The following is a 27,714-nucleotide window of genomic DNA, read 5'->3' on the forward strand; positions in this document are numbered from 1 at the left end:
GTGTGTGGGGGGGGGGGGGCAGGGGTGGGCAGAGCCAGGTGTGTGTGTGTGTGTGTGTGTGTGTGTGTGGGGCAGGGGTGGGCAGAGCCAGGTTTGTGTGTGTGTGTGGGGCAGGGGTGGGCAGAGCCAGGTGTGTGTGTGTGGGGCAGGGGTGGGCAGAGCCAGGTGTGTGTGTGTGTGTGGGGCAGGGGTGGGCAGAGCCAGGTGTGTGTGTGTGTGTGGGGCAGGGGTGGGCAGAGCCAGGTGTGTGTGTGTGGGGCAGGGGTGGGCAGAGCCAGGTGTGTGTGTGGGGCAGGGGTGGGCAGAGCCAGGTGTGTGTGTGTGGGGCAGGGGTGGGCAGAGCCAGGTGTGTGTGTGTGGGGCAGGGGTGGGCAGAGCCAGGTGTGTGTGTGTGGGGCAGGGGTGGGCAGAGCCAGGTGTGTGTGTGTGGGGCCGGGGTGGGCAGAGCCGTGTGTGTGTGTGTGGGGCAGGTGTGCGCAGCGCCAGGTGTGTGTGTGTGCGCGTGTGTGTGGGGCAGGGGTGCGCAGCGCCAGGTGTGTGTGTGTGGGGCAGGGGTGCGCAGTGCCAGGGGTGTGTGTGGGGCAGGGGTGCGCAGCGCCTGGTGCGTGTGTGTGGCAGGGGTGGGCTGAGCCAGGTGTGTGTGTGTGTGTGTGTGTTTGTGTGTGTGTGGGGCAGGGGTGGGCAGAGCCAGGTGTGTGTGTGTGTGTGTGTGTGGGGCAGGGGTGGGCAGAGCCAGGTGTGTGTGTGTGGGGCAGGGGTGGGCAGAGCCAGATGTGTGTGTGTGTGTGGGGCAGGGGTGGGCAGAGCCAGGTGTGTGTGTGTGGGGCAGGGGTGGGCAGAGCCAGGTGTGTGTGTGTGTGTGTGGGGCAGGGGTGGGCAGAGCCAGGTGTGTGTGTGTGGGGCAGGGGTGCGCAGCGCCAGGTGTGTGTGTGTGTGTGTGGGGCAGGGGTGCGCAGCGCCTGTGGTGTGTGTGGGGCAGGGGTGCGCAGCGCCAGGGGTGTGTGTGGGGCAGGGGTGCGCATCGCCTGGTTCGTGTGTGTGGCAGGGGTGGGCTGAGCCAGGTGTGTGTGTGGGGGGGGGGGCAGGGGTGGGCAGAGCCAGGTGTGTGTGTGTGTGGGGCAGGGGTGGGCAGAGCCAGGTGTGTGTGTGTGGGGCAGGGGTGGGCAGAGCCAGGTGTGTGTGTGTGGGGAAGGGGTGGGTAGAGCCAGGTGTGTGTGTGTGTGGGGCAGGGGTGGGCAGAGCCAGTTTGTGTGTGTGTGTGTGGCAGGGGTGCGCAGCGCCAGGTGTGTGTGTGTGTGGGGCAAGGGTGGGCAGAGCCAGGTGTGTGTGTGTGTGTGGCAGGGGTGGGCAGCGCCAGGTGTGTGGGGCAGGGGTGCGTGCGTGTGTGTGTGTGTGGGGCAGGGGTGGGCAGAGCCAGGTGTGTGTGTGTGTGTGGGGCAGGGGTGGGCAGAGCCAGGTGTGTGTGTGTGTGGGGCAGGGGTGGGCAGAGCCAGGTGTGTGTGTGTGTGTGGGGCAGGGGTGGGCAGAGCCAGGTGTGTGTGTGTGGGGGGCAGGGGTGGGCAGAGCCAGGTGTGTGTGTGTGGGGCAGGGGTGGGCAGAGCCAGGTGTGTGTGTGTGTGTGTGGGGCAGGGGTGGGCAGAGCCAGGTGTGTGTGTGTGTGGGGCAGGGGTGGGCAGAGCCAGGTGTATGTGTGTGGGGCAGGGGTGGGCAGAGCCAGGTGTGTGTGTGGCAGGGGTGGGCAGAGCCAGGTGTGTGTGTGTGGGGCAGGGGTGGGCAGAGCCAGGTGTGTGTGTGTGGGGCAGGGGTGGGCAGAGCCAGGTGTGTGTGTGTGTGTGTGTGTGGGGCAGGGGTGGGCAGAGCCAGGTGTGTGTGTGTGTGTGGGGCAGGGGTGGGCAGAGCCAGGTGTGTGTGTGTGTGGCAGGGGTGGGCAGAGCCAGGTGTGTGTGTGTGTGGGGCAGGGGTGGGCAGAGCCAGGTGTGTGTGTGGGGCAGGGGTGGGCAGAGCCAGGTGTGTGTGTGTGTGGGGCAGGGGTGGGCAGAGCCAGGTGTGTGTGTGGGGCAGGGGTGGGCAGAGCCAGGTGTGTGTGTGGGCAGAGCCAGGTGTGTGTGTGTGGGGCAGGGGTGCTCAGCGCCAGGTGTGTGTGGGGCAGGGGTGCTCAGCGCCAGGTGTGTGTGTGTGGGGCAGGGGTGCGCAGCGCCTGTGGTGTGTGGGGGGCAGGGGTGCGTGTGTGTGGGGCAGGGGTGCGCAGCGCCTGGTGCGTGTGTGTGGCAGGGGTGGGCTGAGCCAGGTGTGTGTGTGTGTGTGTGTGTGGGGGGGGGGGGGGGGGGGCAGGGGTGGGCAGAGCCAGGTGTGTGTGTGTGTGGGGCAGGGGTGGGCAGAGCCAGGTGTGTGTGTGTGTGTGGGGCAGGGGTGGGCAGAGCCAGGTGTGTGTGTGTGTGTGTGTGTGGGGCAGGGGTGGGCAGAGCCAGGTGTGTGTGTGTGTGTGTGTGGGGCAGGGGTGGGCAGAGCCAGGTGTGTGTGTGTGTGTGTGGGGCAGGGGTGGGCAGAGCCAGGTGTGTGTGTGTGTGTGTGGGGCAGGGGTGGGCAGAGCCAGGTGTGTGTGTGTGTGGGGCAGGGGTGCGCAGCGCCTGTGGTGTGTGTGGGGCAGGGGTGCGCAGCGCCGTGTGTGTGGGGCAGGGGTGCGGAGCGCCAGGGGCGTGTGTGTGGCAGGGGTGGGCTGAGCCGTGTGTGTGTGTGTGTGGGGCAGGGGTGGGCAGAGCCAGGTGTGTGTGTGTGTGTGGGGCGGGGGCAGGGGTGGGCAGAGTCAGGTGTGTGTGTGTGTGTGGGGGGGGCAGGGGTGGGCAGAGCCAGGTGTGTGTGTGTGTGTGGGGGGGCAGGGGTGGGCAGAGCCAGGTGTGTGTGTGTGTGTGTGGGGGGGGGGGGCAGGGGTGGGCAGAGCCAGGTGTGTGTGTGTGTGTGTGTGGGGGGGGCAGGGGTGGGCAGAGCCAGGTGTGTGTGTGTGTGTGGGGGGGGCAGGGGTGGGCAGAGCCAGGTGTGTGTGTGGGGCGGGGGCAGGGGTGGGCAGAGCCAGGTGTGTGTGTGTGTGTGGGGGGGGCAGGGGTGGGCAGAGCCAGGTGTGTGTGTGTGTGGGGGGGGGCAGGGGTGGGCAGAGCCAGGTGTGTGTGTGTGGGGGGGGGGGGCAGGGGTGGGCAGAGCCAGGTGTGTGTGTGTGTGTGTGTGTGGGGGGGGCAGGGGTGGGCAGAGCCAGGTGTGTGTGTGTGGGGGGGCAGGGGTGGGCAGAGCCAGGTGTGTGTGTGTGTGTGGGGGGGGGGGGGGGGGCAGGGGTGGGCAGAGCCAGGTGTGTGTGTGTGTGTGTGGGGCAGGGGTGGGCAGAGCCAGGTGTGTGTGTGTGGGGCAGGGGTGGGCAGAGCCAGGTGTGTGTGTGTGTGTGTGTGGGGCAGGGGTGGGCAGAGCCAGGTGTGTGTGTGTGTGTGTGTGTGTGTGTGTGGGGCAGGGGTGGGCAGAGCCAGGTGTGTGTGTGTGTGTGTGGGGCAGGGGTGGGCAGAGCCAGGTGTGTGTGTGTGGGGCAGGGGTGGGCAGAGCCAGGTGTGTGTGTGTGTGTGTGTGTGGGGCAGGGGTGGGCAGAGCCAGGTGTGTGTGTGTGTGGGGCAGGGGTGGGCAGAGCCAGGTGTGTGTGTGTGTGGGGCAGGGGTGGGCAGAGCCAGGTGTGTGTGTGTGTGTGTGTGTGGGGCAGGGGTGGGCAGAGCCAGGTGTGTGTGTGTGTGTGTGTGTGTGTGTGGGGCAGGGGTGGGCAGAGCCAGGTGTGTGTGTGTGTGTGTGGGGCAGGGGTGGGCAGAGCCAGGTGTGTGTGGGGCAGGGGTGGGCAGAGCCAGGTGTGTGTTTGGGCAGGGGTGGGCAGAGCCAGCTGTGTGTGGGGCAGGGGTGGGCAGAGCCAGCTGTGTGTGGGAGGGGTGGGCAGCGCCAGGTGTGTGTGTGGGGGGGCAGGGGTGGGCTGCTACTGGTCACATCGGAGTCACCCAAGTACTTGGGTGTATGTTGTGCTAGATCTGTCTTGACTTTACAGTTGCTTGTCGGAGTCTCCAGGATGAATGTGCAGCCATCTCAGGTCCCCCCTTTTGTAGCTGCACAGCCATGTTGGGTCCACCACCCACCATCCTTTCATTGGTTCTGGGTCATAACATTTTGGTCCGTATTTTCTCAGGAGGACAATCCTGGAGGAAAACCTTTTAGAGGCTGCAAAAGACTTAAGACTTGGGTCACAGATGTATGAAGTGTGACAGACAGTCGCTCTGGATCCGGCCTTCTTGATCCTCTAATCTCTGTGGTGAAGTGATATCCTCCTTTCTTTAGAACCCAGCAGCGACCTCCACCTTCTGCTGCTAATTGACACACCCATGCTTTGTAGTTAAAAACTCTCTCCAGAGTGTCTCCGGTGATAGTTCTATTTTCCTCTGTTCATGCCTGGAGTACTTGTAGTTGGCTAGATTCTTCTTGGAGGACAGTTGGCGTTATCGCTCTGGTGTCTTATCAAACTAAGTGTATCCTCTTTGTTTGTTTACCTTGTTGTCTTTAGTTGACTGACTAGTGTTCACCCTGTCCCCTCCCTACCTAGGTACATTTAGGGATTAGGTTTCCTGCTGGGCGATAGATGCGGAACCTATATAGGGATGACAGGATAGTCAGGGTGATATTAGATCTGCCTAGGGGGTCTCCACTCCACCTTTCCCTAGCTGTTGGGCTCCCTTCCCCCTCTTACTGCCGTTGTACACTTGTTCCTTCCCTCACCTTGCATGACATTATCACCGGCCGTACATAAAAAAAGGAAAAAAAAAGGGGGAGGGATTAACCAAATAACTATAGATACAGTTATATGAAAACGTTTGGGCACCCCTATTAATCTTAAGCTTAATGTTTTATAAAAATTGGTGTTTTTGCAACAGCTATTTCAGTTTGATATATGTAATAACTGTTGGACACAGTAATGTTTCTGCCTTGAAATGAGGTTTATTGTACTAACAGAAAATGTGCAATCTGCATTCAAACAAAATTTGACAGGTGCATAAGTTTGGGCACCCTTATAATTTTCTTGTTTTAAATACTCCTACCTACTTTTTACTGACTTACTAAAGCACTTTTTTTGGTTTTGTAACCTCATTGAGCTTTGAACTTCATAGCCAGGTGTATGCAATCGTGAGAAAAGCTACTTAAAGTGGCCACTTGCAAGTTGTTCTCCTGTTTGAATCTCCTCTGAAGAGTGGCATCATGGGCTCCTCAAAACAACTGTCAAATGATCTGAAAACAAAGATTATTCAACATAGTTGTTCAGGGGAAGGATACAAAAAGCTGTCTCAGAGATTTAACCTGTCAGTTTCCACTGTGAGGAACATAGTAAGGAAATGGAAGAACACAGGGACAGTTCTTGTTAAGGCCAGAAGTGGCAGGCCAAGAAAAACATCAGAAAGGCAGAGAAGAAGAATGGTGAGATCAGTCAAGGACAATCCTCAGACCACCTCCAGAGAGCTGCAGCATCAACTTGCTGCAGATGGTGTCACTGTGCATCGGTCAACTATACAACGCACTTTGCACAAGGAGAAGCTGTATGGGAGAGTGATGCGAAAGAAGCAGTTTCTGCAAGCACGCCACAAACCGAGTCGGCTGAGGTATGCAAAAGCACATTTGGAGAAGCCAATTTCTTTTTGGGAGAGGGTCCTGAGGACTGATGAAACCAAGATTGAGTTGTTTGGTCATACAAAAAGGCGTTATGCATGGCGGCAAAAAAACACCGCATTCCAAGAAAAACACTTGCTACCCACAGTAAAATTTGGTGGAGGTTCCATCATGCTTTGGGGCTGTGTGGCCAATGCCGGCACCGGGAATCTTGTTAAAGTTGAGGGACGCATGGATTCCACTCAGTATCAGCAGATCCTTGACAATAATGTTCAAGAATCAGTGATAAAGTTGAAGTTACGCAGGGGATGGATCTTTCAGCAAGACAATGATCCAAAACACCGCTCCAAATCTACTCAGGCATTCATGCAGAGGAACAATTACAATGTTCTGGAATGGCCATCCCAGTCCCCAGACCTGAATACCATTGAACATCTGTGGGATCATTTGAGCACAAACTTTTTCATATGCTATTCTGAAATCTGGTAGAGCTAAAGGACATGAACTGCTTCATTTTGCGCCTAGGAGTGAATGATGAAGTGAACGGGATGACTTTTCCCCCGGGGAGCAGGAACTTTCTGTCCCTGACCCATCAGTCTGGTAGAAAGCCTGCAGAGTGCCAAGATTAATCTGCACAACTGTCCCACTTTTGTCCAGGGGTGGGGCTTGGATAAGGGCTGGGGCTTCACCAATTTTTTTTTTCTTTTTTGCTTCTCTGGTGACACAGCAGGAAAAATAAAACCTCTTTCATATCGTTTTGTCCGATGTGTCAAAATGTAAAATTATACTGTATGTTAAAGGTAAAAAAAATGACAATGTGAAAAATTCAATTTTCCAGACTTTACACCGCCCATAAAAAGCGATCAAAATGTCATATGTAGCCCAAAAATGGTATCAATAACATTGCCAGCTCAGCCCTCAAAAAACAAGCCTTCCCCCAAGCTCCATGGACCAAAAAAATGTATAAAAGTTACAGGTTTCAGAAAATGGCGACACAAATTCATTTTTTTAAGTTTCTCAATTTCTCTAACCACTAATGCGTACATACATACGATACATAATACACCCTTGTTTGGTGTTGCCAGAATCGTATCGACCAGGAGAATCTTAATTCCAGGTCATTTTTACCGTACAATGAGCGCCGTAAAAACAAATAAGAAAATAATGGTGGAACAGCAGTGTTTCTGAACATTTTATTTCCCCTTGGGATCACCCTTCCTTTCCCCCGAAAGAATAAAAATAATTTTCCCAAAGGTCACTTGGAAAAGGTGAAGTGTCAACCTGATTAGCAGCTACTGTATTCTCCCCAAATTTTGGGGAGAAAATAGGAAAAAAAAGATATATATATATATATATATTTATTTTTATAATAATGAGGAAGGTTAGGTTGGGGGTTCTTGTAGTCCGAATTTAAGGTATCTTACCTGCTGCTGGCGGCAGTGGAGCAGGGGTCACAAGATGCATGGTCCCTTCCTTAAGGGGCTGGCGGCGGTGGAGCAGGGGTCACAAGATGCATGGTCACTTCCTCAAAGAGGCAGTGAAGCAGGGGTCACAAGATGCATGGTCACTTCCTCAAGGAGGCAGTGAAGCAGGGGTCACAAGATGCATGGTCCCTTCCTCAAGAAGCCGGCGGTGGTGAAGCAGGAGTCACAAGATGCATGGTCCCTTCCTCAAGGAGCTGGCGGCGGTGGAGCAGGAGTCACAAGATGCATGGTCCATTCCTCATGAAGTCGGTGATGGTGGAGCAGGAGTCACAAGATGCATGGTCCATTCCTCATGAAGCCGGCGACGGTGGAGCAGGAGTCACAAGATGCATGGTCCCTTCCTCAGGAGCCTGGCGGCGACAGAAGTCGGGCAATGCTGTGGGCCCTGGGTGGGAGGAGGGGGTGCGATGCTGCGTGTCGGTGAACGGAGTTCATTGTTGGGTTGAGATGCCAATCTGCGCAATCTCTGCCTCCAGCGGCCCACGGCTTCAGGAAGTTTGCCGCCAGGAAAACAATGCACTCCGCTCTACTCTCTGCTTACACCGGGCCCGCAGCATTGCCACACTTCTGCCGCCACTGGCAAGGGACCCTGCCTCCTGTCATCCTGCTCCATCGCCACAACCCCCTCTAAACTACATTTGGACTATAAGACGCACACGCCATTTTTCTCCCAAATTTGGGGTGGTGCATCTTATAGTCTGAAAAATATGGTATAATGCCACTTATCCTTTGTGCTTGTAATACCCCTCAAGGAATAATGGGAGTGCCCTGTGCTAGGTATATCACAGTTTCAGTTTTGTGGTTAAGTGCTCCATCAAAATCCTGTTCTCTACTGGTGGCAGAAGCGGCTTATTTTTTTCATTTTGTGCCACTTCCGCCTTCTCAGTTGTTTGTACATAACGCTCATGACCTCTTTTTGCATAGGACTAATTGAGTCAGTGTGGCATCCTGTGTGCCCGTCGTGGTCATGACTGGGTCTATACACATTAAAGCTCAATGTGTGATGCATGCTGCTGGGTCTAAACGAAAAAAAAAATCCCCGCCATCACTGAAAGAAATATAAGCCCCAATTCACAGTTCATTGTGGTTTCTCAATTTTTCTTTTCTTTTTTTTTTTTTTTGTCTCTTCATTATTTGCGCCTTGTTCTCTTTACATTTTTCTTAACTTTTTTTTTATTTTTTTTATTTTTTCCTTGACAACTTTTGCATATCTAGAAGTTTTGGACAGATTCATGAAATGCGAGTTTTTTACCAAATGTTACGTTTTTTGGCACATTTCCTGCTCGGAGAAAAATATTTTTGGCTGAGTTTTCAATTTCGCACATTTTTAGACAAATGTGTGACTTGTTAAATGTTTTAGTGCTGAAAAGTTGCACAAAAAAATGGTTTAAGACGCATAAGAATTTTAGATTTTGTATCAGATTCATGAGCTGTTTGTGCAATTTTGAAAAATGTATAACAATAGATGTCACGGAATATAAGTTACATAAGTGACTTCAAGAAATGGCGATTGATGAATCCGAGTCATAGACAATAACATTCTATGGGAGTTTAACTGACAATTGTGCCATATATCACCAAACCACCATGTGCTGTAAGGGTATGTGCACCTTTTTGGTGCAGAAAAATGTGCTGCAAATACTCAGTGTTGCCAGGAAAAACTGCGTAAAAAAAAGTTGTTTTTTTGCATGTGTTTTCCCCCCAATTCATTTGGGTGAAAAAAAAATGCTGAAAGAATTGACATGCTGCAGACAGAAAAAAAGAAAACTCTGGTTCAAATCTGCAAGGAAAATATAAGCAGTGTGTGCATCAGATTTCAGAAATCTCTTTCACTTTGCTGGTACTGTAAATTGCAGCACTGTTTCTACTGTTGGGGGAAAAAAAAAGCATGTGAACAAACCCTAATAAAGCATACAGACAGGATTTTTTTCTTAATGCGACAGCCCCCTGTCACATTTTATTTAACCCCTTCATGACCTTGGAGGTGTCTTTGCATTTGATGCGGGCTCTGGCTCTGAGCCTGCATCTTTCCCTGTACGTGACAGCTGATCTGATCAGCTGTCATCTGTCTCTAAAAGCCCTGGGTGGATCAGAGATCCACCCGTGGCTGTTGGGTTAAATGCCGCTGTGAACCTGTGATGGGTGGAAGCACGTCACAAGATCTGCCCATTGGCGCACCTGTCACGTGATCGCAGGGCGCCAGTGGGTTGTCATGACAGCTCAGTGTTTGCAGAAGACCCCCGTGCCTGTTGTTGTAAATCTCCTATGAAACCGTGGTCGGCATTCATAGGAGATGATGATTTCTGCTACACATAGCAGGGTTTCAGCACTGCTATGTGTAGCACAGGCGATCGGGTTATCGCAACTTCAAGTCTCCTAAAGGGACTATTTAAAGCCAGTAAAAATAAATAAATAACTCAAGTTCAAATCTACCCCCCCCCCTTTTTGCCCCATTCAAAATAAACCAATATAAAAAAATACACCTTTTGGTATCGCTGCGTTCAAAATAGCCCGATCTATCAAGATATGAAGTAAATTAATCCGATCAGAAAACGGCGTAACAAGAAAAAACCATAACCCAGAATTAGGGTTTTTTTGGCTGCCGCAACATTGCAATAACAGGCAATCAACACATCATATCGACCTCAAAATGGGATGAATATATTCTCAAGCGTGGTGCCCAGATAATAAGCCCTCACCCAGCCCCAGATCCCAACAATTGGGTCTCGGAAAATGGCGCCATTTTTTTCTTTCTTACAGATTTCTGATTTTTTTTTTTTTACCACTTAAATGAAAAAGAACCTATACATGTTTGATATCTGCAAACTTGTACTGAACCTGTAGAATCATAATGGCAGGTCAGTTTTCGCATTTAGTGAACATGTTAAAAGAAAATTTGTTGTGAAATTGCACTTTTTTTTTTTTGCAATTTCACCGCACTTGAAATTTGTTTTCCTGTGTTCCCGTAAACTATATGGTAATATCAATGATGTCATTCACAAGTACAACTCTTCCCGCAAGAAGCAAGCCCTCACATGGCCATACTGACGGAAAAATAAAAAAGTTATGGCTCTGGCAATAAGGGGAGCAAATAATGAATAAGGAAAATCGCAGGGTGGTGAAGAGGTTAAACATTTCCCTTAAAGCCTAACCAAACTTTCATTTTTTCCCATCAGGAAAAGTTATGAAATTTTGCAAATCACTCGATAAGGGGATTTGTTTTCAATCCTGGAAGAAAAAAAAAATTGCATGTAATTTTGGCTTCCAAACTCTTGATTTTTCAATATGCCTGCCTTCATCTGTATTGGGATCAGAATGTACTCATATAGAGTATAGATGATGGCAGTGATGGGTCAGCTCACCTGTCCTCCACCTGAGGTTGTGATCATCCGAACAATCTCCCGCAGCATCTTATCCCCAGAGATGGGCCACAGCCCCACTATCAGTATTTGGTCAGTATTCGGTCAGTATTTTTTCTCAGGAGTGGGAGCCAAAACCAGGAGTGGGTGATAAATGCAGAATTGGTGACTTATTTCTATTATACCTTTTCTCTGATTGTTCCTCACCTGGTTTTGGCTCCCACTCCTGAGAAAAAATACTGACCAAAATACTGATAGTGGGGCCGTGGTCTTAGTCTGACGCAGCTGCTAACCTTTTCACTGCCATCATCTGTACTCCAAATGAGTGTTCTGATATCAATTCAGCTGAAGGCTGGTAATATAAACTCAGGGTGAGTGGGGAGGGTGGTGTGGAGCAGGGGTTTGGAGATCACTTTCAAACAATTTTTCTTTTAATTTTTTTTTTTTTTTTTTTATAACTGGAATGAAAACAAATCACTTAATAAAGTGATAGCAAAGTTTCATAACTTTCCCTGCTGGACAAAATGATACAAGCAGCAAAATTTTTATTTTCTATATTCTTTAAAGAGGACCTTTCACCAGATTTTTGACGTTGAACTGGATGCAGAGTGAAATAAAACTTTTTTTATTTATTTATTTTTTTTTATTTCTACTCTGTAGTGGAGATGTTAATAGTCAGTCTTTGGCACCTAATGAGTTTACACCTGCTTCAACTTAACATTTGGTGTTTTTTTTTTGTTATCAGTGTTCACTGGGGGTGTGTACTTTTCCCTCTGATGTTGACCAATCATAAGCGTCGCTAAAAGTAGCCAGTTCTTAAAGGGCTAAAAATATCTTTATGAATCATAAAAATGATTCAATAAGTGTAACAAAGAATATCACAAGATGGGGGGGTACAGGTGAAGAAAAGGTGGGTATACCTGGTAAAATAAATATATGGCACACTATAAATATACTGCAAAGAGAATACCCCTATATTCAAAATACGGACATAGTGTCAATATATCATAATTACCACATGCAGATTGCACAAAATGAATAGCTATCATTTATATAATGAAAAGTGACACTAGACCTGCATGCACACGTGGTCAAAATTGTTGGTACCCCTCGTTTAATGAAAGAAAAACCCACAATGGTCACAGAAATAACTTGAATCTGACAAAAGTAATAATAAATTAAAAGTCTATGAAAATGAACAAATGAAAGTCAGTCATTGCTTTTCTACTTCCACAGAATTAAAAAAAAAAAAAAAAAAAAAAAAAAAAAAAAAATATTAAACTCATGAAATAGGCCTGGATAGAAATGATGGTTCTCTTAATATTTTGTTGAACAACCTTTTGAGGCAATCACTGCAATCAAACGATTCCTGTAACTGTCAATGAGACTTCTGCACCTCTCGACAGGTATTTTGGCCACTCCTCATGAGCAAACTGCTCCAGTTGTCTCGTGTTTGAAGGTTGCCTTTTCCAGACGGCATGTTTCCGCTCTTTCCAAAGATGCTCAATAGGATTTAGGTCAGGGCTCATAGAAGGCCACTTCAGAATAGTCCAATGTTTTCCTCTTAGCCATTCTTGGGTGTTTTTAGCTGTGTGTTTTGGGTCATTATCCTGTTGCAAGACCCATGACCTGCGACTGAGACCAAGCTTTCTGACACTGGGCAGCACATTTCCCTCTAGAATCCCTTGATAGTCTTGAGATTTCATTGTACCCTGCACAGATTCAAGATACCCTGCGCCAGATGCAGCAAAGCAACCCCAGAACATAACAGAGCCTCCTCCATGTTTCACAGTAGGGACAGTGTTATTTTGTTGATATGCTTCATTTTTCCATCTGTGAACATAGAGCTGATGTGCCTTGCCAAAAACTTCCATTTTTTGTCTCATCTGTCCATAGGACATTCTCCCAGAAGCTTTGTGGCTTGTCAACATGTAGTTTGGCAAATTCCAGCCTGGCTTTTTTATAATTTTTTTTCTACAATACTGTTTAGAAGTTATCCTGGGCTCTTTTGTTCTTATTATTCGTCTTTGATTTGTCATCAATTTTCCTCCTGCGGCCACGTCCAGGGAGGTTGACTACAGTCCCATGGATCTTACATTTCTGAATAATATGTGCAACTGTAGTCACAGGAACATCAAGCTGCTTGGAGATGGTCTTATAACCTTTTACCTTTAACATGCTTGTCTATAATTTTCTTTCTAATCTCCTGAGACAACTCTTTACTTTGCTTCCTCTGGTCCATGTTGAGTGTGGTACACACCATGTCACCAATCAGCACAGTGAGTATCTGTAGCCCTATATACAGGCCCACTGACTGATTACAAGATTGTAGACACCTGTGATGCTAATTAGTGGACACAACCTGATTTAACATGTCCCTTTTGTCACATTATTTTCAGGGGTACCATCATTTCGGAGTTTAATTTTTTTTTTAAATTCTGTGGAAGCAGGGTTGAAAAGCAATGACTGACTTTCATTTGTTCATTTTCATAGATTTTTAATTTATTACTTTTGTCAGATTCAAGTTATTTCTGTGACCATTGTGGGTTTTTATTTCATTAAATGAGGGGTACCAACAATTTTGACCACGTGTGTATAAGATCTCAAACTATAAAGGGATTAACCATACAATGATAAGGGGAACGTTACCTGTAATGCACCACACTAGGGACCCACCACACTCCTTTATCTTTAATCCCTTTATGGTTTGGGATCTTATATGCAGGTCTGGTGTCACTTCTCATTATGTAACTAATCTATTTTGCGATCTGTATGTGCCAATTATAATATATTGACACTGTCTGTATTTTGAATATAGGGGTATTCTCTTTGCATTATATTTATAGTGTGCCATATATTTACCAGGTGTACCCACCTTTTCTTCATCTGTGCCCCCCATCTTGTGATATTCTTTGTTATACTGATTATGAATCATAAAAATTATTCAAAGATATTTTTAGCCCTTTATTAATAAGTTCCTTCTTTTAGTGATGTATGTTTGCTTCTTTTCTGGCTATTTTGATTATGGATTGAGTTTTTTTTTTTTTGGTGTTATTACCAATCATCAGCAGGCTCAAAGCCAGGAAGAACAGGCCCCACCATAGCTTAGAGCAGATTTCTCAGAGTGAGATATATGACAGCCAGCCTGATCTCCCAGTCTAACCTCCTTGCTTGATTAGAAAGCACAGGTGACTCACACCTTTCAGAAAAGGTCTATTGTGAGGTTGAGGGGCAGCACAGCGGAGTTTAGCTGTGTCACATTAAAACCCTACTATCAGCTCTCCTCTCCCAGCGTTATCACCTCTGCTAGGTTCTGGTACTGCCCCTCCCTCCACAATGCCTGTCCATAGATGTGTCCGCATGACTCTTGTCTGTTGTGCTCAGCTTGTACTCTGCTGCAGTGTGATCGGAGCAGGGTCTCATATCTCACACAGTTCTTCTTTCCTCTGGGTGCTGCTCTTGCTAATGATTGGTCCGCTTCATGAAGTCCAAGTAACTATTGAAAACTGTCTGAAAACACCCACTTGGATTTAGCAAAAGTTTCTCATTAGGCACCAAATATTTTAATTGCTAATATCTCCACATATAAGTGATGAGATTAAAAAAAAAAAAAAAGTGTATTCCGCTCTGTAGCCCCTATTATATCGTGCATCCAGTTCAACATGACTTTTGTTGAAAGGTCCTCTTGCAAGGAAATTAAAGATTGAGGCTTTTTTTATTTTTTTTAACTAGCTGGATCTATTTTTGGATAAAAAGTAGGTTTTCATGAAAGTTAGTACTTTTTCGCTTCTTCAGTCTGTGTCTTCTAAACTGATTTTTGACCTTGCCGGACCATTCTTTTTCATGTCTTCTGCCATTGGCGGAGAGTAGTAATAGTCCCACACATGATGGTTGGATGATCGCTGGATTCTGCCAAAATCGGACAGCTGTAATCAAAGTTATAGGTCTGTCTCTATCCTCAAAGGGTTTCTCCAGTTCTACTCACTTCCGCATAGGGAGATTAGTGGTCCTGATGTTGCGTCAGCATATTAGCAAGTATCACGTCCTAGTCTGTTGATTTAAGACATGTTCTGGGTACCATGCAGGAGTGAATGGTACCGGAGGATCCCTAATCATTCGCATGTTACAGAAATACAATGCTGCTCTAATCTGGAGGCACTTGATGTCATAAAAATTAGTTTTTAGAGGAGTCCTGACAATGGAGAAATATTGTGCAGTCATTACTCCCCGGAGTAGATGGATAAATGCAGTATATAGTAATATCACCACTGCTTTATTGCCATGAAAGAACACGAGCGCTTACTGTAGGAAGACCACAACATCGCCGTGTAATCTCGTCTTTGATCCTTTGTATATGTATAGTATGTTTATCAGTGGTAAATGTATAACAGAGGAGCGACGCTCCCAGGAGTATGGCACCCATCACGAGTCTAGTCTCCGGAGGGCACACTTATCAGATAAGGTGCATTCTTGGGTTCTGGTTAATGAACCACTACGTGTTTCATTTGTTTAGCTAGGCTCCCAGGTTTATATGGATGTCGTTTGTTACCTGATCTCAGACAGTGGCATGCGTGTTTCCATTATCATTCACAGCACATAGGTTGGTGCTTACGTGCCGCAATTCTGATGACCACACTTGTAAATAAGCCCTAGGTTTGGCCATCACTTCTATTATTAGACCTCTCATGTGTGCCACCCTAATTTACTGTAGCATAGACGGGCATCTATTCTGTTTTCATTCAACATATATAGTACTGTGGAAAAGTTTGACAGGTGAGGAAAATATGCTGAAGTTTAAAGAAGTTGTCCACAACTTTGACATTGATGCCCTCTCCGTAGAATAGGGCATCAGTGTATGATCAGCCAGGGTCCCTCACGCGGCACCCCCGCCGATCAGCTGTTATCGGTGCCGCTGGCCGGAAGTCCTTACCTGTGGTGCCTGGCTGTCAAGTTATAGTGGCCGCTGCGGGGTACTGCACATCTGCCTCCTATTCAAATGAATGGTAGGATGTGCAGTTACAAGCGGTGGCCACTACAACTTGACTGCCAGGCACCGCAGGTAAGTACTTCTGGCCAGCGGCACCGATAACAGCTGATCAGCAGGGGTGCCGCGTGCAGGACCCAGGCCGACCATACATAACAACCCCTTTAACAATGTGTTAAAAATAGAAGTGCAAATAGCTTATTTGTATCAATTGGCAAAATGAATGAACAAAAGAGAACTCTAAATCCAATCAATACTTGGCGTGACCTCCCTTTAGTCTACAGAACAGTAACAAAGCATCAATTCTTCTAGGTATGCTTGCACACAGAAGGATCTATGGATGTAGGCTTGTGCCAGTCTTTGTCTCCTCATGTAATCCCACAGTCTTGATGATAAGATCAGAGCTCTTCCCTTTTTTTTTTTTTTGCGTTCTTATTGACGTTGGCTGTATGTTTTCAACATTGCCTCCAAATTTATGCTGCAGCCGTACAATCAGTTGCCCCCCTGATGGTATTGCATTATTATGTGTAAGGTATTATTCATGGCTTTAATTTTTCCATGAAGACCACTTCTGGCCAGACTTTTTCTCCGAACAGTAGATGGGTATACCAGGATCACACTGGTTGCTGCCAGTTCTGAGCTGATGGCACTGCTAGACATCTTCCTGCTTTGAAGTGAAGGGAGCATGATGTCTTTTATCTGTTGCACTAAGTTTCCTTGGTCAACCATTGCATATTACAGTCCTGAATGCTGCCCATTTCTTGGTGTCCTCAATGCTGAAAAATACAGGCAGATACTTATACTTCATGCATTACTATCAGGGAAACCACTTGTAATGTATTCTGCAGTAGGACAACGACTCCAAACATCATTAAGAACTACATTGTAAAGAAGATCAAGACCTCATGGAAGTGATGGTATGACCCCCACAGAGCCCTGATCTCTATAGAAACTGTCTGTCTGGGATTACTTGAAGTGACAGAAGGATTTGCACAAGCCTACATCCAGGAGATCTGTGGTTAGTACACTCAGATTTTTGGAACAATCCGGAGTTGCTTCAAAAAATGTGCAAATGTACCTACAAGTATCGATGCTCCAGTGATTTGAAGGAAAAGGAGGGTCACACCAAATATTGATTTGCCTTTTTCTCTTGCGTTTTGCTAATTGATTAAAGTAAACTATTAACACTTCTATTTTTGAAAGCATCCTTAGTGTAATATTTTTTCCTCACCTGTCTTAGGATTTGTTGACATGGTGCACTTTTGAAAAGAAAAATCAGCGTTTTACAGTACCAGCAAAAATGAATGAGATTTCTGGAATCTCATGTACAAGCTGGCTTTTTTTTTTTTTTTTTTTTTGGCCGACTTGAACCTTCAAAGCATTTTTTTTTTTTTAGTTATGCAGCATGTTAATTCTTTCAGCATTTTTGTAGTGTTTTTCACCCATGAATAGGGAAAAATCTGCTGCAAATACAAAATGTGTGCAAATCCCCAGGGCTGTGGAGTCGGTGTAAAATGGACCGACTCCTAAAATATATAATAAATTGGTACAGTAGTTCAATGCAGAATGTGCTGTAAATGTTTTCATGAGAATTTGGGAAAGTTATGAAATGTCCTATAAATGTCTGTTCTGTTCCTGATCTAAGGATCTGGGCTTTTAGTTGAGATGAATCTGTGCTGCGCTTTATGTACATGCTCAGTAGTGAGATGAATCTGTGCTGCACTTTATGTACACGCTCAGTAGTGAGGCAGTGAGATGAATCTGTGCTGCGCTTTATGTACACGCTCAGTAGTGAGATGAATCTGTGCTGCACTTTATGTACACGCTCAGTAGTGAGGCAGTGAGATGAATCTGTGCTGCACTTTATGTACACGCTCAGTAGTGAGGCAGTGAGATGAATCTGTACTGCTCTTTATGTACATGCTCAGTAGTGAGGCAGTGAGATGAATCTGTACTGCTCTTTATGTACACGCTCAGTAGTGAGGCAGTGAGATGAATCTGTGCTGCACTTTATGTACACGCTCAGTAGTGAGGCAGTGAGATGAATCTGTGCTGCTCTTTATGTACACGCTCAGTAGTGAGGCAGTGAGATGAATCTGTGCTGCACTTTATGTACACGCTCAGTAGTGAGGCAGTGAGATGAATCTGTGCTGCACTTTATGTACACGCTCAGTAGTGAGGCAGTGAGATGAATCTGTACTGCTCTTTATGTACACGCTCAGTAGTGAGGCAGTGAGATGAATCTGTGCTGCACTTTATGTACATGCTCAGTAGTGAGGCAGTGAGATGAATCTGTACTGCTCTTTATGTACATGCTCAGTAGTGAGGCAGTGAGATGAATCTGTACTGCTCTTTATGTACACGCTCAGTAGTGAGGCAGTGAGATGAATCTGTACTGCTCTTTATGTACACGCTCAGTAGTGAGGCAGTGAGATGAATCTGTGCTGCACTTTATGTACATGCTCAGTAGTGAGGCAGTGAGATGAATCTGTGCTGCACTTTATGTACATGCTCAGTAGTGAGGCAGTGAGATGAATCTGTGCTGCACTTTATGTACACGCTCAGTAGTGAGGCAGTGAGATGAATCTGTGCTGCACTTTATGTACACGCTCAGTAGTGAGGCAGTGAGATGAATCTGTGCTGCACTTTATGTACACGCTCAGTAGTGAGGCAGTGAGATGAATCTGTACTGCTCTTTATGTACACGCTCAGTAGTGAGGCAGTGAGATGAATCTGTACTGCTCTTTATGTACATGCTCAGTAGTGAGGCAGTGAGATGAATCTGTACTGCTCTTTATGTACATGCTCAGTAGTGAGGCAGTGAGATGAATCTGTACTGCTCTTTATGTACATGCTCAGTAGTGAGGCAGTGAGATGAATCTGTGCTGCACTTTATGTACATGCTCAGTAGTGAGGCAGTGAGATGAATCTGTGCTGCACTTTATGTACATGCTCAGTAGTGAGGCAGTGCTGTAAAGTCAGGGAAATTGAGGAGTCTGGGTCTGTGGTTTGGCTTACCGACTCCACTGCCCTGCACATCCCCTTAAACTTTTGCACAGTACTATATCTGCAATTCAGTTTTTAACATCAGAAAAGGTAGACATCCTATATGACAATCTGCTAAAGGCCTCCAGCAAAATGTGAAAAAACTGGAATTGACAAACGTGATTAAAAAGGGTTATTCCCATATTCATAGACCATTATTGTTGTATAGCTCTTGTAACTTACTGCTTATAAAAAGATATTGCCCCTTTTCTTTTGTTTACAACTTGCTGCCTAGGAAGCTGATCACTGTTGTTCAGTTTTCATCAATATGCTGAAGCCTGGAGGTAGCTGCACCTCCTTTGATTGTGGCTGACTTAAACAGTGCTTTCAAGCTCAATAGAAAAGCGCTTGTAAGCACTGTGCCTGCTCTGCTGCCTAGCAGTGGTGGTCAGTCACCAAGGCAACGAGCTATAAACAAACAAGATTGTTAATATCTGAGTAACAGGTGAAAATTTCAATAAGCAGCAAATTTCTAAATTTCTTGTATTTACAAGCACAATCCGCATTTATGAAAATGGGTAAAACCCTTTAACTGATCAACTGCAAGCAATCTTTTTTTTTTTTTTTTTGCAGTCACAAAAACTACTACGGTGACATGAATATTTATAATTCAGAAGACGTAAGAAGGATTGTATTAGGCACACACTGTGCCCGTTGTGACTTCATGTTCCCTTCTCTAACAGAACCCAGTGTAGCTTTTTCTCCATGTGGACATTACTGTACATAGACGCTACAGACTTCTGAGCAGTCTGCCCATGTAAAGTCAGGAAGCTGGGGTATATAAAGGATGTAGTCTGCGTACAGAACATGCCTGCGCACCATGTTCTCTGTCACGTACTTCTGACCTTACACCAACACTTCCTCATCAGTAAGGAATGGAGTGTCGCCTGTGGTTTGTCTTATTATGGTCAAGTGTGTACAGAACAAATCTGTATATATGAAGTATATACTGCACATTAGAGGAAAGGTTGTTCTCACAATCAGGTTGGAAAATGTCATCTTTGACATCCTCTATGTCTAGGTGAATGTAAAGATGTGGCACGTTACATATTACTTCACTCGTGGAAGGAAATCAACATCTGTAGAGGAAAGGGTTCTTTATAGTAAAAGTGGGGAAACCAAATTCAAGAACCTGTAAGGCGGCATTCACACACGTCTATATTTACATCCGTTTAAAACGGACTGTTTTTCATCCATGTGTCATCCCTGTTGCATCCTGTTTTTAGAAATTGAAAGAAGTAGACTGAGCTTTTTACTTCTCTTCCAGCAATGGGGTAGTTTAAAAATTGGATGGTTTCCATTTTCCATCTGTTTATAAAGGATCTCCATAGACTTCAATGGCCAAGTCTGATCTTCAAAACAGAGGAAACTAGGGCATGCTCAGAGTCTCACGGACTGGACACTGATCTGCTAATGCACCCTAAATCTCATACATGTATGTCAATGCTAGGGATTTTGTGTGTTATATAGGGCTCAGGAACTAAGCTCCATCCACACAGTGTAGATGGCGGCTTAGCTGCGATCACTGCCGATAACGGTTTACTTGGAGTGGTTGCCAGTGCTTGAAGCAATTGGCCATTACCCCCACTGAATGCCTTCCTGTTGTCTTGGTATTCCTGTGAAACTCAGCCTGTGACGCTCTCTGGTATAAGCGATCACACAATTGCAGGGTCAAGTCTTCTAAAGGGACTAAACAATAAAGTGTTTAAAAAAACAAATAATATATATAATTAGAATCACCCCATTTTTTTCCCATTAAAAATATGGAAATAAAAAAAATTAACATTTAGCTACATCCGTAAAAGAGTGGTCTAAAAAGAAATTAAATAACCCATACAGTAATCACTGTACAGTGAAAAAATAAAATTCCAAAATTATTTTTTTTCACCACAGCTCCCTTAAAAATGCAATAAAAATTGATCATAATGTTGTATGTACCTCAAATTGGTATCAGTGAAAAATTGGGGTTAAAGAAAAACAAGCACTGACAGAGCTCCATAAATGGAAGAATAAAAATTACGGTTCTCAAACAGGAACCAAAACTTTGTTTTGGGAGGTTTTAGTAAAAAAAATAAGAGGCAGAATTGTATCCCTTCCTACCGCCCCCCCCCATTTTCACTACAGTGTATAATAAAATGAATGGTGTCATTCAATACGAAACCTTGTCAATCAAAAAACAAGACCTCATACTGCTAAGTCAACAAAAATAAAGGGATTTGAAAAATCACCCGCTCCCTAAGGAGTTAACAGATGTGTGTATGGATCAAGAAAGCTGGCTGGACTCATATATTCTACTTTTTTTTTTTTGCCTTATTGAAATTTTGGAACACTTCATTTTAATAGCTAAGCCAGCCTCCTTCTACGTTTGTGTCTCAACTGTGACAGAAGGGGGCTGGTTTAGTTATTGAAGTGAGTCCGCTAACTAGCTCCCATCACATAAATCACTGGGTATATACCGACACAGGAAATATTCTCCTAAATTGGGCATAAACTGGAACTGGTGCTGCTGAGACCGTTGTTAATATGTAGAATTAGTTGCTTGTACCAACAGCAGATTGCCCAGCAGTGGATGTGTGGGCAGCTAGATGATAATGTCTCATACAATCTGTCTTTTTATTCATTTTGTGGACCAGGAGCCGGTGGTTTTGACTGACACAGATCTTGTGCACCCAGCACTGAAATGGGACTTGGACTATCTGAAAGAAAATATTGGAAATGGGGACTTTTCTGTGTACAGTGCCAACAGCCACAAATTTCTATATTACGATGAGAAGAAAATGTCAAACTTTATGACGTTCAAGCCCAAGTCCATTAGGGAAGAGATGAAGTTTCCAGAATTTGTAGCCCAACTAAGAGACATGGAGCAAAGGGGTAGCAATGAAAGGTAAGCTGGTTCTGTTACCTTTTATAAAAAATTTTTTTTTAAAATTTCTGCCTTGAGGTCATGGTGGTTTTCATTTTCCTCTCTAAAGCCACCTACACAAGGAGCAGATTGACTGCTTGGATTTTACAGCCCATTTCCAGCCTTATCCAGTGCCGGGCAAAGCAGATGTTTACCAAATGCAGTGCAGTTTTTTCCCACGTGTCAATTCTTTCTGTGGATTTCACCTACCTCAGTATACAGGGACGAATTTTGCGTGCAGATTGGTGATGGGTACTTCCTTTAGAGAGGTTGTCCAATACTCAAACAACCCCTTTCTCAATCTGTTTCCCCCTTATAAAATAATCCTTGTAAAATAATAACACATTCACTTCTGGTGCCGTCGCCATTCCAGCGGTGTCTGCACTGGCCTTCCCAGGACTTGCCTGACATAGGCTGCAGGGATCGTGTGACAATCAGCGCTGGCTTCACTCTCCCCATCTGCGGGAAAGCTCATACATCTGGAGAAAGTGAGAGCTGGTGCTTTGAGAGGAATTGTGAAGGGGTTGTCCAGGTAGTGGCCACCCTTTTTAAGGCTAAAAAAACTAATTGAACAAAGTCACAACAGACTAGGGCCCTGTTCACATCTGTTTATAGCAGCAGTGCTGTGCATGTTGCTTTAGACAATAGATACTGGCAGTGCTTGGCTGGCCCCATACGATCTCGCTGTCTGGCGATCTGTCTCCACACACACATATATATATATATTTGAAACGCGTTTTATATATATATATATATATATATATATAATCTCCCATGCTACTATTTTAATAAAGTTTATCAAGTTCCGCCAGGGTGTGCATTGTTTTGATGGGTGTAGTAGAGCTGCTGACAGTTAAAAAAAATAAAAAAATTAAAAAAAAATAAAAATAAAAATCAGAATCTGTCATGGAGACAGTGCTGCAGATGTGAACAGAGCCGTAACCAGTAAAACCAAAAACTGGTCCTAGTCCATTCCAGACTCATTTCATCCTGACATCAGAGATTGTTTTAGGAGTGTACCACAAAAATCATGAAGCAAATTTAGGCAATCTATGGGTTCGGTCAGCTTTCATCTAATTTATATGGAGACCTTTGGCAGGTTTCTGGGTCGACTGTCAGCACCATAGTTGACTAGTGAGACTTGACGTGCTGTGCACGGCATTATATATTGACCCTTGTATCTAACTCCATTATTTCCTAAGTTTTTCTCAGTCAATGTAATTACAGCAGATGCTTGAAAGTTTTTCTGGAAGGGGACAAATTCTGATGGTCACATGGTGCGGACCAGGGTCTTGTCTCACAATCCAGTACTATAATTGGGCCGTGACAATGACTGGTTATCGGACTTTTGGGTTAAACCGATAGCAGATACTAATGTTTTTGTCTTAAGAATTTGAGCTTGCACAAGACATCTGCCTCCTTGGGAATATTTAGCTGCCCGCACATGAGGCCAGGGCTGCACTGGTAACAGCAATCCTCAGCCAGAGACTGTTGTGTGACTCTCCATCATGCAACTAATTTTAGATCTGTGATTTTGGGTGGAATAAAGTAAATCGCTGACTTGCAAGAAGGTTGTGATTGTAGGACGGCTGAACTTCCACACGACTACAGTAGATTATCTCTTTCTGCACAACTATTTCTAACATAATTAAAGTATAGAAGCAGTTTTTCAGATGTTCTTCAGAGGACGTGACTGTTCCCCTGACATTTGTGTTAGTAAATATTTACATTTCTCATGATATTCTGTGCTTGTTACTCCTCCTGGAATGTGTCAGTAATTTAGCAACTGGACTTTATCATTCTCTTTGTCAACAGGGTGTGTCCTCACACAGTCCATTCAGTTGTAAGGCTATGTTCACACATCATGTTTTTTTTTTTGCTTCACATATCTGCAGCAAAACCTGATTTCTCAAAGGAGGTTTGCTGCAGATTTTTCTTGCAGTTTTGGTGCTTTTTTCACTGTCCTTCTGTCTCTATTTATGCATGTACATAAAGTTCTGTGAAAAAAAATAATGGACCCCATTTTATTTTGTCATCAAAAACGCTGAAAAATAGGTACCTGCGTTCTTGATGCGTTTTTTTTTTTTTCACCCCCCATTACTTCCTATGGGTGAAAAAACGCTGAAATGACATGCTCTATTTTCCAAAAACCCAACCAAGGCTCAAAATACTGAACAAAAAAAAAATCATGATGTATGAACAGAGAATTCTGGTTTCTCATAGACTTTGCTGGTACTGCAAAAGGCAGCTGAAAATTTGCATAAAAATCTGCAGCAAAAACGCTGAAAAAAACATGTGTGAACATAGCCTAACAGTGTCCAATTGTAATTTTCTGTTTATTCATACATTTCCAGGAGGAATACCAAATAAATGAGCATATAGGAGCATGTTCACACTGGCCATTTAACATACAAAACCTAAGATCGAAACAAAATGAGCATATACCCTGCTGTAAGTACATAGTAATAGTACATATAAGTAACATGGGGTACTTGGTAATCACTGTTTTTTTTTTTGTATCACAAAAGCGTAAAAGCTGTCCCACCAGCACCAAGGTGTACCCCAATTAGAACGATCCAGTCCTCTAGTACAGGGATGTCAAACTTAAACACACAGAGGGTCAAAATGAAAAACATGGACAAAGTTGCAGGCCTACCAGTATACAGAATGGGCCCCATCTAGTCCTCCACCCATGTAGTCATCCATACAAAATAATGAGACCTACATAGGGGTGGCAGTTCTGGTGTCGTGGACCAAATATCACCCTGCAGGCCAGATTTGGCCCACGGGCCAGAGTTTGGCATGTATGCTCTAGTACTAAAATCTCACCTTGTGTCAACGACCTCAATGTAGATGAGGGCAGAGCAGGACCCAGTCATGGGACGCTATATACATGAAATGCCTAGCGCAGAAAAGGGGGCCACACCTGTTTGTGCAAAGTACAAGAAACTACAGCAAAACCAAAGAAATGAGCCAGAGCATACATTTTACACAAGTACCCCATGTTATTTATATGTACTATTACTATTTGCATACTGACAGCAAGGTATATACTCATTTTGTTTCTATTAGATTTCCAGGAGGAATACCAGAAGGACTCCTGAATTGTTCGGAAATATTAAAACAGACCCGTCGGAAGAGCTGTCAGACTATCTCTCTCAACTCCTCCATACACAAGCACTCATTTGTATAGAAGAGGAGAGAGAAGAGAGCTGCTGCCAGACACCTCTGATAATGGCTTATCTTCCCTTTAAACGAAAGGATCTCTTGTTGAAATTACACCTGCCCGTTCAAGTGAGGAGGCCCCCATACACGTTAACTAGCCTGCTGAAATCAATGGGTTTAGCCAACTTTCATCTAATGTGTATGAAGCCTTAGCATTTGAGTTGAGGGGTAGATGACACAACTGGTACATATTCTGAATAGCTGTCTTTTCAGTATATGTTTGTTTCCTCCATGCAGGTTGTATCTGCAGCAGACTCTCAATGACACCGTAGGTCGTAAAATTGTGGTGGATTTCTTGGGTTTTAACTGGAATTGGATTAACAAACAGCAGGCGAAACACGGCTGGGGCCAGTTAACCTCCAACCTTCTGCTGATTGGCATGGAAGGTAAAGACTGTCCTGGGATAGCACTAGATATGTGTGTGATGTGGAATGTCTCTGGGTGCGTCCTCCAGTTATTCATTATCTAAAGCAATGTATGAATCGTCAGTCCAGTCATGTAGTGAGCGCTGGAGGATGTGTGTTTGTCTCAGACAGTAGAGAACGATTACTGGAAATGCCACTATAAGCAATGCAGGACACTGCTGGATGAGAAACTGTCTGATCTATGCAGAGACATTGGCAAACATTAGGCCAGGATAATGACTAAACGACCCCTCTCCTCTTCTCTGATTAGTCATTACAGATGTGCAAATTCTCTGATTATCCACAGGGTCGTCCAACCATCTAATGTGTATGGAGGCTCTGACTATCAACCAATAGGTAATGTAAGGGTACCAAACTACCAATCTTTGTATCCACAGCAGTATTTTCTCTCTCAAAACAAGTGAATACTTGTACAAGTCATGGGTGCCTGTTTGTGGTGGAGTCGGGAGGGAAACAAAGCAAACTCGTTCAGCCAACAGCTATGTAATGTATATGGCAGCCTAAAGGGTACCGTATATACTCGAGTATAAGCCAAGGTACCTCATTTTACCACAAATAACTGGGAAAACTTATTGACTCAAGTATAAGCCTAGGGTGGGAAATGCAGCAGCTACTGGTAAATTTCCCCATCCATGCATGGCACCCCTGATCCCCAATCCTGGCATGCATGACACCCCTCATCCCCAATCCTGGCATGCATTGCACCCCTCATCCCCAATCCTGGCATGCAAGACACCCTTAATCCCCAATCCTGGCATGCATGGCACCCCATCACTTCAGACGTTAAAAAAAATAAAAAATAAACATCTACTCACCTTCCTTCCCTCTAGTCCAGCGCTGCGACCTGTCTGCCAGCAGCTCACCTCCGCATCTGAGCAGCGCATCACATCACTGCCATGTGCCCTCAGACGCCAAGGTGAGCTGCGGGGATATTCACTCCTCTCCATGCTGGGACTATGGTAGTGGAGAAGAGTGAATATCCCTGTTCTTTAATAGCGTGCGCACAGTGTCAGCAGCTCCCGCTGTGGCTCAGTGATTCTCTGTCCGCTACTAAAGAGAATGCGTCTTCACCCTTCTCCACGCCCATGGAATATGCGTTCTCTTTAGTAGTGGGCACAGAGAATCACTGAGCCACAGTGGGAGCTGCTGACACTGTGCGCACGCTATTAAAGAAATAGTCACTCCTCCACTCCCATGGGTGTGGAGAAGGGTGAATATTCACTTTCCTTTAGCAGCGGGCACATGTGGTAGCTGCAGAAACCGGCTACTGCGTGTGCCCCGCTCCTCTGCTGCCGCAACCCCCCACCACTATCCACCACCGGAATGTATATACAATAAAGTATAAGCCGAGGGGGGCTTTTTCAGCCTAAAAATGGGATGTAAAAGTCTGCTTATACTCGAGTATGTATGGTATTTATTTCTAAAGCGGGGGAAAAAAGAAGATGGTTACGAAACAGACATGGATTTGTTTTCTATGATCAGTCAGTGCTTTATGTTTAAAGGGGTATTCCCATCTCAGACTTCGAAAACATCCATACGATATACCATAAATATCTGATCAGTGCAGATTAGATATGGGACCCATAATCTTCTCTAGAATGGGCCATTCTCGCACCGCTTTCAGTAGAGAGGTACGTGTGTGTATGTCTGTATGTATTTTACATTTTTATTATAGTGAACACTTGTAGATGACACCAAAGACAAAAAGATACCGTCTATGCAGAGAGAAAAATATCAGCCAGTAATAAGGAAACCTCAATTCACATATAGAAAAATCAATATGTTGCTGCAGCATATAAACACATAAAGTTACCACTGAGGTCAATCACAGCAAAGTAAAAGGCATCAGAACATGGTAAAACACATGTATGGGTAACTTAAAATCATTCACATAATGCCGACCAGAAAAGGGGGGAAACTGGTTGCCAAGCCCGTCCGAGATGCATTTTGCATGTTTTATATTCTGCTACAACTATACATCCTAGTATCAGCATATTGATTTTTCTATATGTGAATTAATGTTTCCTTATTTTTTTTTCACTGTACAGACTGTATGTCCTTGTTTTTGGTGTTCTCCACAAGTGTTTACCATGTGTACAGACATACATACATACAGACATACATACGTTACAACTTGTATGTACATGAGCATATAGCCATACCTAGGGGTTTCAATTTTCTCTGCCCCTTTGTCCATTTCTCTACACTGGGTGGGTTGATTGTACTGCATTTTTAACATGTTTTTACTGCCATCTGGCTATGTGCCCACGTGGCAGATTTGATGCAGAGCGTTTTTGTCTCTCTCTGGCAGATTTACATGCGTTTTTTCTGCCAGAGAGAAGCGTTTTTACATGCGTTTTCGCATGCGCTTTTTCAAGCAATTTTCCAAGCAATTGTTTGGCTTTCTATACTTAACGGTTGGTCATAGTCATGTTTTTTTATAGGCTAAATATTTGACATACATGGTATTTACTTTGAGGTAAGAGATGATTAGGAAACCGATATGTATTCGCATATTTGTTTTCCATGCGTGTTTTTTTTTCCCTCCTTAGAAATAACTATCCTTTTGAGGTGCCATATAACTTACAAAGCTGTTGGCTGAAGACGCTTGTTTGATTCTCTG

The 27,714-nt window shown here is 45.2% G+C and overlaps 1 protein-coding gene across 1 annotated transcript in view; it reads left to right on the forward strand.

Moving 5' to 3' along the window:
* HIF1AN (hypoxia inducible factor 1 subunit alpha inhibitor) overlaps positions 1 to 27,714 on the forward strand; it is a 53,149-nt gene that overhangs the window by 9,584 nt on the left and 15,851 nt on the right. The window contains exons 2-3 of the mRNA XM_073685752.1: positions 21,173 to 21,423; positions 24,904 to 25,052. Of these exons, the coding sequence (XP_073541853.1) occupies positions 21,173 to 21,423; positions 24,904 to 25,052 (400 nt within the window). The remainder of the gene's footprint in view (positions 1 to 21,172; positions 21,424 to 24,903; positions 25,053 to 27,714) is intronic.

Source organism: Phyllobates terribilis, unplaced genomic scaffold (assembly GCF_046119375.1).
Source record: "Phyllobates terribilis strain yellow unplaced genomic scaffold, ASM4611937v1 Scaffold_5__5_contigs__length_657084704, whole genome shotgun sequence".
Taxonomy (NCBI): Eukaryota; Metazoa; Chordata; class Amphibia; order Anura; family Dendrobatidae; genus Phyllobates; species Phyllobates terribilis.